Source organism: Letharia columbiana (genome assembly GCF_014066305.1).
Source record: "Letharia columbiana isolate WasteWater2 chromosome Unknown Sc0000022_s0, whole genome shotgun sequence".
In the NCBI taxonomy this organism is placed as follows: domain Eukaryota; kingdom Fungi; phylum Ascomycota; class Lecanoromycetes; order Lecanorales; family Parmeliaceae; genus Letharia; species Letharia columbiana.
Window position 1 is genome coordinate 293,903 of NW_023501063.1, and position 12,918 is coordinate 306,820.

The following is a 12,918-nucleotide window of genomic DNA, read 5'->3' on the forward strand; positions in this document are numbered from 1 at the left end:
ACCAAAAGTCGAATTGCTTGAAATTTCTCGAGTTCAAACCAAGACTGGGTTATGTTTCCCATAGCGTTGAAAGTAACTACGGATTGTTGCATGTGTAACATGGGAATATTATGGCTGTTCGTCTGTATTCTAATGGTGAAGAATGATACGTTGTCATTAATTCCAATATCACTACGCTAGAAGGGGTATCTTCGCAATATTTATCATGTTCTTCCCAGAATTTCTCAATACCTACCCGTCAATACACCGTCAAGCAGCTTACAGCATCATTCCTGAGTACCTCGAACAATAACCCAGGAAAACCAAACAGCTTAGTGTTACCGTACCCTGGACCATCTCTGGCCGTACTGTCCATTGAGCCTTCTCGCTGGGTGTCTGTGCTTTCCTCCCATCCGCCGAGCAGTTCGCAGCTGCTCCCTGGACTTTCTGCCAATTCTCTGTTGAGCACTATGTGCCTTTGGAGTGAGTCCTCGCCGTTCTCACCCGCAGAATGGTTTCGCGAGATCTGCCGGAGGGATCCAGACAGTGTGGTAAAGGGAGTCTCCGAATTCAAGGCACCGTCGAGTTCAGAGGTTTGGACATCAATGACCCAACGACTACGGCGATAGCGATTAAATGGATAAGATCCTGGCACGTTGGCGTGCAAGAGAACCTTTGTTGCCACAAGCTGGTTTGACTCCCCTACTTCGACCATCTCTCTGCCGTCATTCTCAGCAGAAGAGAAACTAGGGGCCGGAAGGGTGGGCCGTGAGATGAAGATATCAAACCCATGGTTGAAGTAGTTGTAGAAGCATTCGGCAGACGAGTCTGCCTTTGTGTTACCCGTAGCGTTCGACCGTTCTTCAGCGTCTGAGTCGTCGGTGGCTGATTGCAGAGAGGACTGATCAGTATCGGTCATGTCTTCATGATTAGTGTAGAAGGTGCCGGATGAGGTCCTTGCGGTTTTTCGATCCCTATGCTGAATTTTGTAGACAGCCATCTTCCGGTCAGATTTGTGGTATATCGCGTCTGGTGGGCCCAATTCTGCCACAAGATCTTGTGGAGTGGTCTTGCCCAGACTGATCCGAAAGTTCGGGGTATTGGCACCTCTTTCAACGTCTACCCAACCATTGCCACGAATTCTAACAAGATCAACTTCACGCGGGCGGAACTCTTTACCACGGCTCGAAAGCGCAAGTAACCTTGGGTTCGAGCATGGAGTAATCATCAACTCGTGACACGCATCTTGCCATGATTCACCACCAAAAATCGCCATCGATTTCCCGGGTGCAGCAGCGTTGGAAGAAAGTAAAGAAACAAAGTCCTTGGCAGGATCCCATTTGGAATCCTGGAATGGAAACGTGAATGCGATACCCGGGTATGATAGTATGTACAATCCTTGGGTCAAGCCCGAGTTGGAAGCTGGTGGAATGTATTCTCCAGGAAACGCGGGGCCCATTAGTCTATTGTAGACGTGTCGAAAGGCTGGGCCGCTTGAACTTGATGTTGAAGAATCTGGCCCTGTTGTCTCAGGTAGTTTGACCAGATCAGTATTCTTGTAGATCAACTGCGTCTTGGTGAAATCCAGGACCTCGATCAGCCTAAGTCTCTGGTCAGGTCCATCGAATCGTAGACGAATGCCATTCGGAGGTAGATTCAGTATGACAGGGGCAGCAAGAGGCTTGGACGGCGAATAGGAGACGTCTATGCTAGGGTAAACCTGTACTTGGGCTTTCAGTCGCGTCAAGACATCGTGCAACGAAGCTCCTAAGACTATAGTCCGTTAGCAAGAACGAAGCTTGTACGGAGGTCTACCTACCGAGGAAACCAAGCCCACGGCCTGGGTGCACCTGCATCGCTGGGTTTGAAGACATTGCCATCGTATCAAATCGGTATCTGATTAGACATGAATGGGATGGAAGATCTGGGAAGAAATAGTGTCGGAGAACATGATTGCTACCTGAAGACGGGCAGCTGACATTTGGAGGGGTGGAGCGGCCGAGGGGCATCTGCCCCATCGGCATAAAGTCGGCCCTGACTGGTCCCTTGCATTAGCGCAGATCTTTGTTTATTGCTTGGCATTTGTCGCCATGTTTACGGGCGACTTGTTACATCTCTCTGACTAGATATACTTACGCAGATATCGCGAACTCTACTTGAGAAAGGAGCTGTAGTACCAGAATCAATGGCTGGCATACCGCGCCCTGCCTCTGGCCTAGCGAACAAGAAACACTCAATGCGACCGCCAATGTCTAGACCCACTGCGCCTGCCAGGGCACAATCAAGCGCACCTTCGCTCAATGCGAGAACTCAATCAGGTACCGTCTCACCAGCTGACAGCATCATGTCACTGTCAACGAACACATCACATTCAAGGTCTCCAAAAAAGCGAAAGGAGCGAGATTTCGACGCCGATGGAGAAGAGACAAACATTCATGTGGTGGTTCGCTGTCGTGGGCGCAATGATCGAGAAGTGCGAGAGAATAGCGGAGTGGTTGTCTCTACAGACGGTGTTAAGGGGAAGAATGTGGAATTGTCGATGGGTGCCAGTGCGCTGAGCAACAAGACCTATCACTTCGACAAAGTCTTCTCGCCGGCTGCGGATCAATCCATGATCTACGATGATGTTGTGACGCCAATTCTGGAGGAGGTAAGGACTGCAGCAGACCTTCCAATCCCTCAGTCTAACAAGTTGATGCAGATGCTCCAAGGCTACAACTGTACTATATTCGCCTACGGCCAGACAGGCACTGGCAAGACCTACACAATGTCCGGAGACATGTCAGACACTCTGGGACTTCTCTCAGACTCGGCTGGTATCATACCAAGAGTTCTACATTCCCTTTTCGGCAAGCTTGAAGAGGATGAGGCGGAGAGTTCTGTGAAATGTTCGTTCATTGAATTGTATAATGAAGAGTTACGCGACTTGCTCTCTTTAGACGACACGACAAAGTTAAAAATCTACGACGATGCACAAAAGAAAGGCCATAGCGCTACGATTGTCCAAGGAATGGAGGAGGCCCACATCAAGACCGCAAGAGATGGTATCAAGCTGCTACAGGACGGAAGCCACAAGCGGCAAGTGGCAGCCACAAAGTGCAACGATCTGAGTTCTCGAAGCCATACGGTCTTCACTATGACTGCCTATATCAAGAGAACCACCGAAACTGGTGAAGACTTTGTCAGTGCTGGGAAGCTCAATCTGGTGGACCTTGCTGGCAGCGAGAATATACAACGGAGTGGAGCCGAGAACAAGCGTGCTGCTGAAGCGGGATTAATCAACAAAAGTCTACTGACTCTCGGCAGAGTCATCAACGCGCTCGTCGAAAGAGGCTCACATATTCCATACCGTGAGTCCAAACTCACCCGACTCTTGCAAGATTCTTTAGGCGGTCGAACGAAGACATGCATCATCGCAACAGTCTCGCCGGCGAAAAGTAACTTGGAAGAAACAATTTCGACGTTGGACTATGCCTTCCGCGCCAAAAACATAAAAAACAAGCCCCAGGTCAATCAAATGGTCTCAAAGAAGACCCTTCTTCGCGAGTTCACTGCGGAGATTGAGAAGCTAAAGGGAGAGCTCATAGCCACTAGACAGCGCAACGGTGTCTACTTGACGACAGAAGGCTACGAAGCGATGGTAGGAGAGAGCGAGTCTCGAAGGATCCTCAGCGAAGAGCAGCAGGCCAGGATCGAGACGATGGAAACCAACTTGAGAAACAAAGTCCAGGAGTTGTTTTCTCTGACGAGTAGTTTCAACTTCCTGAAAAGGGATAACGATTGCACGAAGCAAATCCTCGATGAGACCAAGGACGTCCTGGAGAAGACAGAGATTGTGCTGGCAGATACGCGGCAAACTCTTGCTGAAGAAACAACGCTCAGGAAAGCTCATCAAGTCACAGAGGAGCAGCTGAACAACGTTGGGGGAGAACTCATTTCGACGCTTGCAAAGACTGTCTCTGATGTTGGCGGCTTGCACTCTAAGGTCAAGAGAAAGTCTGACCTGCAAACCCTTAATCGCCAAGGATGGCAGGCATCACAAAGCAAAGTTGTTGACGTTACTCAGCTCGTAGATTCCAAACTTGGAGATTTCAAGACGCAGCAAGAACAACTCATAGCGACCCTGTCAGGCCGGATGCAGGGGTTTGTGCAGGAAGAACTGCAGAAGCTAGGAGCTACGCAAGACCTACTCCGGGGGAAGGTTGCATCTTTCGAAGCCTCGGAAAAGGAAGTAAACCAACAGACCTCGGGGGCGAAAGAAGACATGAACGTTGTTCTTGAGGAGATCAAAGTTCTTCGGGAAGACGTCAAGCGCAAAGTTGGCGAAGGACTGAATGGACTATCCGCAGCTGCTGGACGTATATCAGCTGAAGTCATCAACGAGCTGGGGTCTTTCCATACTCAGGTAAGCAATAGAAAGACCTGGCTTGCTCGCGTCGTGAGCTGATGCGATTGCTAGCTCCACACTTCCTACAGCTCGCTTGGAAAGGATTTTAAAACCCTCTTCGAAGAGCTTGTCAAGCATGTCAATTCACAGAAGGATGAAGCCGATAGTCTCAGACAGAAAGCTTCGGCTGCTGCAAAGGGTGCGATCCAAGCAGATGGAGATGTGTCCGCTCGATTGGAGACATGCCTCAACGAAGAGCGCGCTCAAGCCTCTAAGGATCGTCAAAACCTGCTCGCGCAAATAACAACTCTTATCAATCGATCTGCCGAGGAGCAAGGTTCACGATGGGAGTCGAAGATCACTGCCGTGCGAAAGGATATCACGTCTGCGAGATCGACGCTTGACACAGCAAATGAGAACTACAACAACAATATGGACGTCTGGTCAGAGAAGGAGAACTTGCTTGTCGGCGAGGTCTTGAAATCTAAGGACACCCTAAAGAGCAAGATGAAGGACGATTGGAAGGCCATCAATGAGCATAACGTCTCGATCCAGGCCACGACCAAGTCGGTCCATGAAGAGACAATCCGCATAGTCGACGCTCAGATGAAGGACATGGCTACCCAGATGCAAGCACTCGACGACTTTGTGACACGAGCACGATCTCAGAACGAACGTCATCACAGCAGACATGTTACCTCGTTGCAAGGCTTAGCATCTACCGTTCACCAATCCTACTCAAGCATTGGCGATCATTTTGTCTCGACGTATGACCGAGTCCGTGAAATTGGAGCCGATGTGTCTACCCAGAGCACGGCCCTATCGGCTTCTCTACCTCCTCTTGATTCAACAATTCAGCAGCCTCTTGCAGAGCTTCGTGCCGACATTACAGCTGCACCTCTAAAGGAATACGTCCCCACTGGCGAAACGCCCCGAAAGACGCAATATCAGTACCCAACCACTCTTTCACGTACCGAGCCTCACGACAAAATCCTTGGCAAGCAAGCTCCTTCATCACCTCGTCAGGCCATTAGCACCCATTCCCCTAACAAATCTCCAAGCAAATCAATTGTCTACACCGACGCACCAGCCATCAACGGCATTCCGCCGACATCTCCTTCCAAAGACCTCAACCCAGCAAGCTTACGCGAGATCGACTTGAACGTCAACGCCTCCCTCAAACGCAACAACAGCGACTCTCAGGCCCACACTGCAGCGACAGCTTTCAAGTCAGATCCGGAAGTAGTGGGAATGGGTCCGCCACCTCTGAAGAGGCAGGCCACGGAAAGTAAGCTGCCGCAGAAGTTTGGAGGTGGGAGGGCCGGCATGGTCAAGTTGGAGGGGAGAGAGAATGTGGGCGCGGGAAGGAGGTTGAGGAATAGTCCCACTGGTTGAGAGATCTGATGGTTGACTGGGTTGTGGGGAGGAATGCTTGTTTGCCCTTGACAGCGTGATGTCTCTGCCATTTGGTGGAATGGAGTTGCGCTCTCGAAGGCGCAGCTTTCTGTATTGTTACTATGGCATGAATCCGGCCATTAATGCATGCTGTTTCTATCGCTTTGCTGTAGGGGTATATCGGATATCCTGGGTACCTTCCCCTGGCCTAGCTCCACTGCCCTGGACGGACTCCCATATTGACCATACACTTCCATCGCTATGCCATGACGTTCAACTATATACAGCCATCAAGTCCTCTGCAATCCGAAGAAAAGCCTCTTATTCCCCCTGTCACCCACCACCTCGCTTTTCCGCTTCCCCTTGGGCCTACCCCTGCCACTGCCACTGCCACCGTTGTTGCTATTGCTATTGCTATTCTCCTTCCCCCGCCCGTCTAACAACGGCTTCTCCAAGGCTGGAGGCGAAGACGAGGTCTCCGTCGCAGCCTCCTTGATCGTCTGTTTCGAAAGACAGAAATCGATGTGGTCATTGAAGTCTTTGTCGTTGGTTGACTGTGGCCGAGCGCAGATCGGGCAGGGCCAGAACGGTTCTTCTTCTTTAGCTGGCGGGACATGGTTTGTAGCTGGCTTTTGAAAGCCGACGGAGCTATTTGGACCCCTGTATGTGGGATCGGGGTTGGGTAGAATCTCTCTGCCGTGCTTATGCCGTCTGTTCGCTTCTTCGAGCTGCTCTTCTGCTGTGAGAGGGTCTGATCCGTTCGTATCTTGTTCTTGGCTGAGTTGCTCCAGCTCGTTCATCTCGTCCTGGCGTTCCTGTCTAGCGGCCTCTTCAAACTCTTCTTCGGGCCAGACCTCCCATTCGCCGTTATCGTCCACTGTTGTGTTTACGGGGCCTGGTTCGCCATCTGCGGCCGATGGGTGCCGCATGCCGAAGAAGTCCGTGCCACTCCTTTTAGTGCTGACCAGGTGCGTGCATCTGAGGCCCATGAGCCGGAGCTTCATGCCGGGTATCTCTTTCTCGTGCTTCGTTAACATCGGCAGAGAGTATGTGTAAAGATCGTCCGCAGTTCTGACGGCCTTTGGAGGAATGACCTGCCTTGTGAGGACCTCATACGTGTGGAGCTTCACCTTGAGGACCAGCGTCTTGCCTTTGAATTGTGTGCGAGTGAGATCTTTTTCCAGCTCCTCAGCAATCCATCGAAGCTTTTCTCGAAGTTCAGTTTTATCGCTCATATCATGGAACGTGCTTTCTGTCCCTACGCTTTTTCTTTCGTAATCCTCTGCAGGTTGAACCTTTGTACGTCCGAGACCGAGGTAGCATTGCATGAGGAACTGGAACGCTTTCTCTCCGAAGAGCTTGGAGAGGTAGGCACGCTGAGAGTAGAGGTCTCCACAAGTCTTTACGCCAATAGCGTCGAGCTCGCGCTCAAAGACTCGACCAACACCATTGACTTTGCGGGTGGGCAGATCACGCATGAAGGCGACGATGGTGGCTCTGTCGTTGGCGACTGTAAATTGCCCATTTGGCTTGTTCCGATTGGAAGCAATCTTGGCGATTTTGGCATTTGCGGCGATGCCAGCGGATATGGTGATTTTCGTTTTCTCGGCGACCTCATTCCGCAGCTGTGAGACAGCATCTTCAGGATCCATGTGCTTTTCCTCGCAGTACTGCGTGATGTTGAGGTACGCCTCGTCGATACTGGCGCTCTCAAATCGCGGGTCGTATTCTACCAAAATCTCCCTTACTTCCTGCGCCTTCGCCGTGTACTTCGCAAAGTTCAAGGGTAGGCAGATGAGGTCTGGACAGAGCTTCATGGCCACGAAGCCTGCCATACCGCTCCGGCAGCCGAATTTTCTCGCGTGATAATTGCATGTTGTAAGGACACCTTTTCCAACAGCCATAGGTACATGCTTAAGTTCCGGCCTGTCCAGCTCTTCAACCGCTGCATAGAAGGCATCACAGTCGATATGAACGACAGTCTGACTTAGATCTCGAGACAACTCAAGCTCCGCAATGTATTCATCGGCGCGCCGGAGGTCTGAAGCAAGGTCGACACGCTCGAGCTGCCGTTTGCGGGCTAGGATCTTTTCGATCTTCTGTGTGAGGTTCTTGTCTTTGTGTTCCTCGTTGTTGAAGTACTTAGAGCCTTTGGAGGCATTGTATATTACCTCTGAAACCTGCATGGCTGTCAGCACATAAGTCCCACATTTAAGCCCAAGCCTAATCCGCAATTACCTTTTGCTGATCGACTGTGTCCTGTCCCGCCTTCGTGAGGGATGGTCCGAGGAGATGATACTTGAGAGTGTCATGATCACTGATGATGGGCACGGACGCAACCTCCACGACGGCCTCATGAACTTTTGATGATAGACCTTGGCCATTAGTGGTCATCTCGCTCGACAGGGTTGGACAGCTTTGCTATTCGACATTGGACATTAGGAGAACGCGTTAGTAGGGTTCAATGCTTCATGGAGTTGAGCAGCCAGTGTTATCTTGCTCGATAGTCGCTTTGAGATTTAAGTCTGACGTGATACGGTTTCCCTCACACGCGTGACGTGAGAAGTTAAAGGTCATAATTAGTGATCAGAGACTGAGCTTTAAGACTGATACTACTGAGGTCCTATATTGCCTCAAATCGTAAAGAGCTTGGCTTAGTCGGAAGAACTTTAATCCGTACTAGATTAAGGTACCTCGAACAATTATTCCGCTATCTCAATCTATGATTGCTGTTTCCGTATGAATCGGTGAATACGGACTACGAATGTGACAAACCCAGTAGCAGCTAGCATGGCGGCAGTATCTGCGATTTCCTCATCCTCCCTCTTATGTATGCATAAGTCTGCCAAAATTTCGGCTCCTCGCCATTGAAACACCTCTCAGGAGGAAGATATTCATCCACCCGTCACATCTTCAACAGATCTCTATGGCTCAATCTTCTTCAGTATGCGAAGTAATATGCTTGCCACTCTTTGTTATAGGGCATGTAATTGACATGATGTAAGAAGTATGTAGTTTGTCAATATCTAAGTGTTGTGGGCTTTTTTTGAGCACGCCTTTGATTGATAAAAAGTCTCTTAAATACCTTCTTCTCCGTCTTATTACTTACGTATACAGATAGTCAGCTACATAATCCTGCGCCCAATTTCTTCAGCATCATTCAAACTTGGATCCCAATCGAAGTTCTCGTCTGAGTCTGATAATCTCAGTCTGATCCTTTCCACCTAGTTCAGGACTTAAGCGATATATTGCAGTCCGCCACGGTCTCATGTATTAGATCACTAGATACGAGCCACTGATACTAAGGTCTCACCGCAAAAATTACGCAATCCTTGCTCTGGACTAGAGTCCGGCACCTCGATGGAGCACGGATTGTCAAAATAGCCTCAGTTCGAACCCGTCCAGGCCTCCAGATTAATAGTCCGGACTATTGGGCACCTTGTCTTCGGGCTCTCTGGGTGGAACCTTGAACTGTCCTCAATACTAGTATCCGGACTTTCGAGGACTATACACACTCACTCTTCCTTCGTGCTTTCCATTACCTACCTGCGATAACAGCGTTTTGATCTTCCTCCTGATCAAATCATCAGGCCGTGCAATCACCATGTCTGCAATCTCGAATGCTACACCAGAGCAACTGCAAGCGTTGCTCAACGGTCCTGCTTTGAAGCCTCCACCGGGAGTCATCCCTGACTTCACTGACCCGTCGACTTCGCATCGCAGGGGCGTAGCTGTGTTGAAATAGTCTCTCTGCTTCTGTCCGCGTTCGCTGTGGCTATGCATATCTACACGAAAGCTCGTTTTATGCATCAGATGGCGGCTGCAGCATGTACGACCCTTCTGTTCTTAGCTGGTTGTTCACGCTGATAATTATTAGACGTAATCCTCTTGGGATGCGTGTGTCTTCTGTGCTTTGCGAAGTCTGTTTTAACACTTCGCAGGGATTCCTTGTTGGCTATTTCATCATTGGCTGGCTTGTATCTGATATTGCTCCTGGAGCTAAGCAATGGGACGTTCAACTCGAAAACCTCGGCTCATTCCTATATGTATGTGGCCCAGTGTCAGAGTGCTTTCCTCTTCGTAGCTGAAACCCTTGCAGTACATTCACGCCGGCACGGTCATATACGGAATCAGCATATCTTTAATCAAGCTTCCAATCTTGCTGCAATGGCTTTGTAATTATTTAGCAATGGCTTTGCGGGGACATCAGACACTCCACCCTAGATTGGAATGTCTTTGAATCCGTAGGATTAGGCAAGGGACCATGTAATAGAGATTCAAGGACTGAAGTGACCTAGTGTGTTGGCGCGACGGGAGTCGCTGGATAATTGTGGTCGTAACTGTGGTTGGAAGGGTGACAGTGTAAGGAGTGATGGTGGTAGTACTGTCACCGTCGACTTGGAATCTTGGAGTAATCGTTCAGTGTGGAAGTCTGACTAGGCCTACGTATTCACACCATCCTCAAGAGTCTTGGCATTGCCAAGCGATGATACTTACATCCACTGCGGCTGGCGCTTAGGGTAGGGCTATGCTTAAAATTATACGCGCCGCTAGCGCGTCAGAATCGCCATGCCCTATCGGCTTCTCACGAGTAATTATTGCTTCACGAGCGTACAAGTATCACTCCTCCACTGCGAAGAGGGAATCTGTATTAGATCATTTTGGTGTCGGGAGACCTGCCAGTTTGGTAATCAATCTCGATGATCTTGAGAAATGCTTGACCCTTTGTAGGAGGATTAAACTGATGTGGTAGCAGCACATCCGTACGGTCTGGTATAGCTTCTGAGTTCATGATGCTACGCTCCTGGTCATATCTGTCATCACCACTGAAATACTTTGACTGGCAGCTTGACCGCGTCCTCATAGCTACTGAGCGGCAATTACAGGACGAATTCAACCTTTTTTGGCAATAACCAGTTGTTCAAGGCAAGAAACTTTCTTCGTGCAAGAGACCATCCAATCATCATTTCCTTTGAGTCTCGTGTACGCTCGTTCTGCTTTCTTCGATGCCTCCGCGCCCTTTGTCCTCGATTACAATGAGAGCATTGTTATCGGCCTCAAGCAACAAAGAATCATGATCAAGTTTGCCTTGCTTCGATTTTCTATCCTTTGTCTTTGCACTCGCACAAAGAGATCACAACAAAGAGATCTCGTTATCCCATTACCAAGGGACTCGACCTTTAACACTGTTTTCTCGACTCTCTTAAAGGGTCAATATTCTCCTGCATTTCAACCACATACACTTTCTCATCTACAGGAAATTTCGCTATATATACCGTCACCAAACAAGACACGTCGGTCGACGACCTTCGCTTCACAGAGATCACTATCAAACAACCAGGACACAGACTACCCTTAAGGAAGGGCATCAAGATGGGTGTCTCCGACATGGGCGACTTTCAATATCAGAGCATCGTGAACCCCAGCCTCCTCACAAACCCAGATGACTCAGCAGGACAGGGTCCATTCTTCAATGACATGTATCCTTTTGGCATTTCAGAAGGCGACTTCGCTGACGCACCTCGGGCTGATGCAACATTAGATTTCGATGATTTCGACTTCAACCAGCAGGCACTTCAGAGCGTTGACGGTGGCTTCGACATACCTACTACCCCACAGTCATCACTTGCAGATCAGAGGTACGTTTCCTTTCTTCCTCAGTCACAGACTCTTCCCAGCTCGGTATGGCGCCCTCTAGAGCAGCCAGTACAGCCATTCAACTACCCCGACCCCGAGATCTTCTCTCAATCTCCAATTGACCCCACACCTTACTACCCTCTGCAGCCACTTCCCTCAGACAACACGATGACGCAACACAACTTCGGAGCAATCACTCCGCCAGGGCAACAATTCTCGTCGATTGATCACCCATTGTTCCTGCATGGCAATATGGGTCCTCTACCGGCTACAGCAGGGATGTTTCAGTATGAGCCAATTTCAAACTACCAAGACGATGGAGCTTTCAACCCCGAGGACTTGTCCCTCTCTGCTGTCCCTGAAGACTTGGTTGCCACTGCAATCCGCGAAGGCTGGGCTCTCCCTGGATACATCACACAACAAAGCGCTCCTCATGACGACCTGTTTGTCCCCAACACCGGCAATGACAACGACTCCGACATCTCCGATGCGCCTGACTCTGACGAAGAATACAAACCGTCTTCATTCGCAATTGCAAAGAGATCCCGTCGCAGCCGACCATCTCAAAATAAGGCGATCTTGCCGAACGGGGAAGTGAAAAAGGGCAGACCCTGCGCCAAGCCTCAGACCACGGAGAGAATGCGCATCAATGAGAGACGCATGGAGGGCTACTATAGGCGTAAGTACGACCAGGGTAACTTGGAGAAGGCGAGACAGCAGTCCAAGGAGAGCTATTGGCGGCGCAAGCAGCGGAGGATCGCGGCCGGGGAGAAGGTGAGATCGTATAATGCGCTTAAGAGGGGGACGTCGAGTAAGAAGATGTAGTGGAGTACTTACACTCGAGGCGTGCGTCGTTCAAGGCTTCGAATCTCCGGGTTCAGCAGAGCGTCAGCAAGGAGGTTTTATATATGCTCTCGCGTCAGCGGAGAATTACGGCCCGTCATGAACTGAATTAGCGAATTATATAACATTACATCTTTTCATGTTGCTAGCCGCGTTACCGACTAAAGTTGCACGGATAATGCAAGGACAAGGTACATGAGATAGCAATCAACATCAACGTTAGGAAATGATATTTCACTTCGTGTAAAAAGTCCCGGCCCAATCTCACGCCAGCCAAAACAAAAGCGTTAGTGTCGTCCTCGGGTTCCCCTCTCTTCCCCCTCAGTCCAAATTTGGTTTGAATGATCTCGGTATCTATGCAAGATAGGAAGACGGAATCAATCTGGCTCGAACGATTGGTCATATTGCTCAAGCTCGATACTCACAAGTCCAAAGAATATACAGCATCGGTTTGTCACCATCTGAATAGTTCCCGTTTTGATTGCATAACCTGTAATCTGATAGTTGTGTAGACTCTGCTCTTTACATCGTAGGACGCGTCCGAATGATGGTGGCACAGTCAGCGCGTTTGGCTCGGCAGCAGCTGGCGAATCTCGCTTGCACAAAGGGCAGTTCTAAACGGCTTGGCAAATTCCTTTCATACGATTGAGTGACTTTTTGAATTTTTCATAACATAG

General features: G+C 49.7%; 4 protein-coding genes across 4 annotated transcripts; 2 read left to right on the top strand and 2 right to left on the bottom strand.

The window, feature by feature from the left end:
* Positions 1-238: 238 nt before the first annotated feature.
* On the bottom strand, positions 239-1,859 carry HO173_007037 (uncharacterized protein; the record flags this gene model as incomplete). Its single annotated transcript, XM_037308942.1, has 2 exons — positions 239-1,752; positions 1,799-1,859. 2 exons carry the CDS (start codon positions 1,857-1,859, stop codon positions 239-241), a joined length of 1,575 nt encoding a protein of 524 aa, XP_037164206.1.
* A 305-nt stretch (positions 1,860-2,164) lies between these two features.
* Positions 2,165-5,761, top strand: HO173_007038 (uncharacterized protein; the record flags this gene model as incomplete). The annotated part of the gene is made up of 2 exons (XM_037308943.1): positions 2,165-4,384; positions 4,439-5,761. The coding sequence occupies 2 exons, from the start codon at positions 2,165-2,167 to the stop codon at positions 5,759-5,761; spliced, it is 3,543 nt and encodes a 1,180-aa protein (XP_037164207.1).
* Positions 5,762-6,051: 290 nt separating this feature from the next.
* On the bottom strand, positions 6,052-8,155 carry HO173_007039 (uncharacterized protein; the record flags this gene model as incomplete). Its single annotated transcript, XM_037308944.1, has 2 exons — positions 6,052-7,941; positions 8,000-8,155. The coding sequence occupies 2 exons, from the start codon at positions 8,153-8,155 to the stop codon at positions 6,052-6,054; spliced, it is 2,046 nt and encodes a 681-aa protein (XP_037164208.1).
* Positions 8,156-10,330: 2,175 nt separating this feature from the next.
* HO173_007040 (uncharacterized protein) lies at positions 10,331-12,223 on the top strand (the record flags this gene model as incomplete). Its single annotated transcript, XM_037308945.1, has 2 exons — positions 10,331-10,352; positions 10,971-12,223. The coding sequence occupies 2 exons, from the start codon at positions 10,331-10,333 to the stop codon at positions 12,221-12,223; spliced, it is 1,275 nt and encodes a 424-aa protein (XP_037164209.1).
* Between the last annotated feature and the right edge of the window lie 695 nt (positions 12,224-12,918).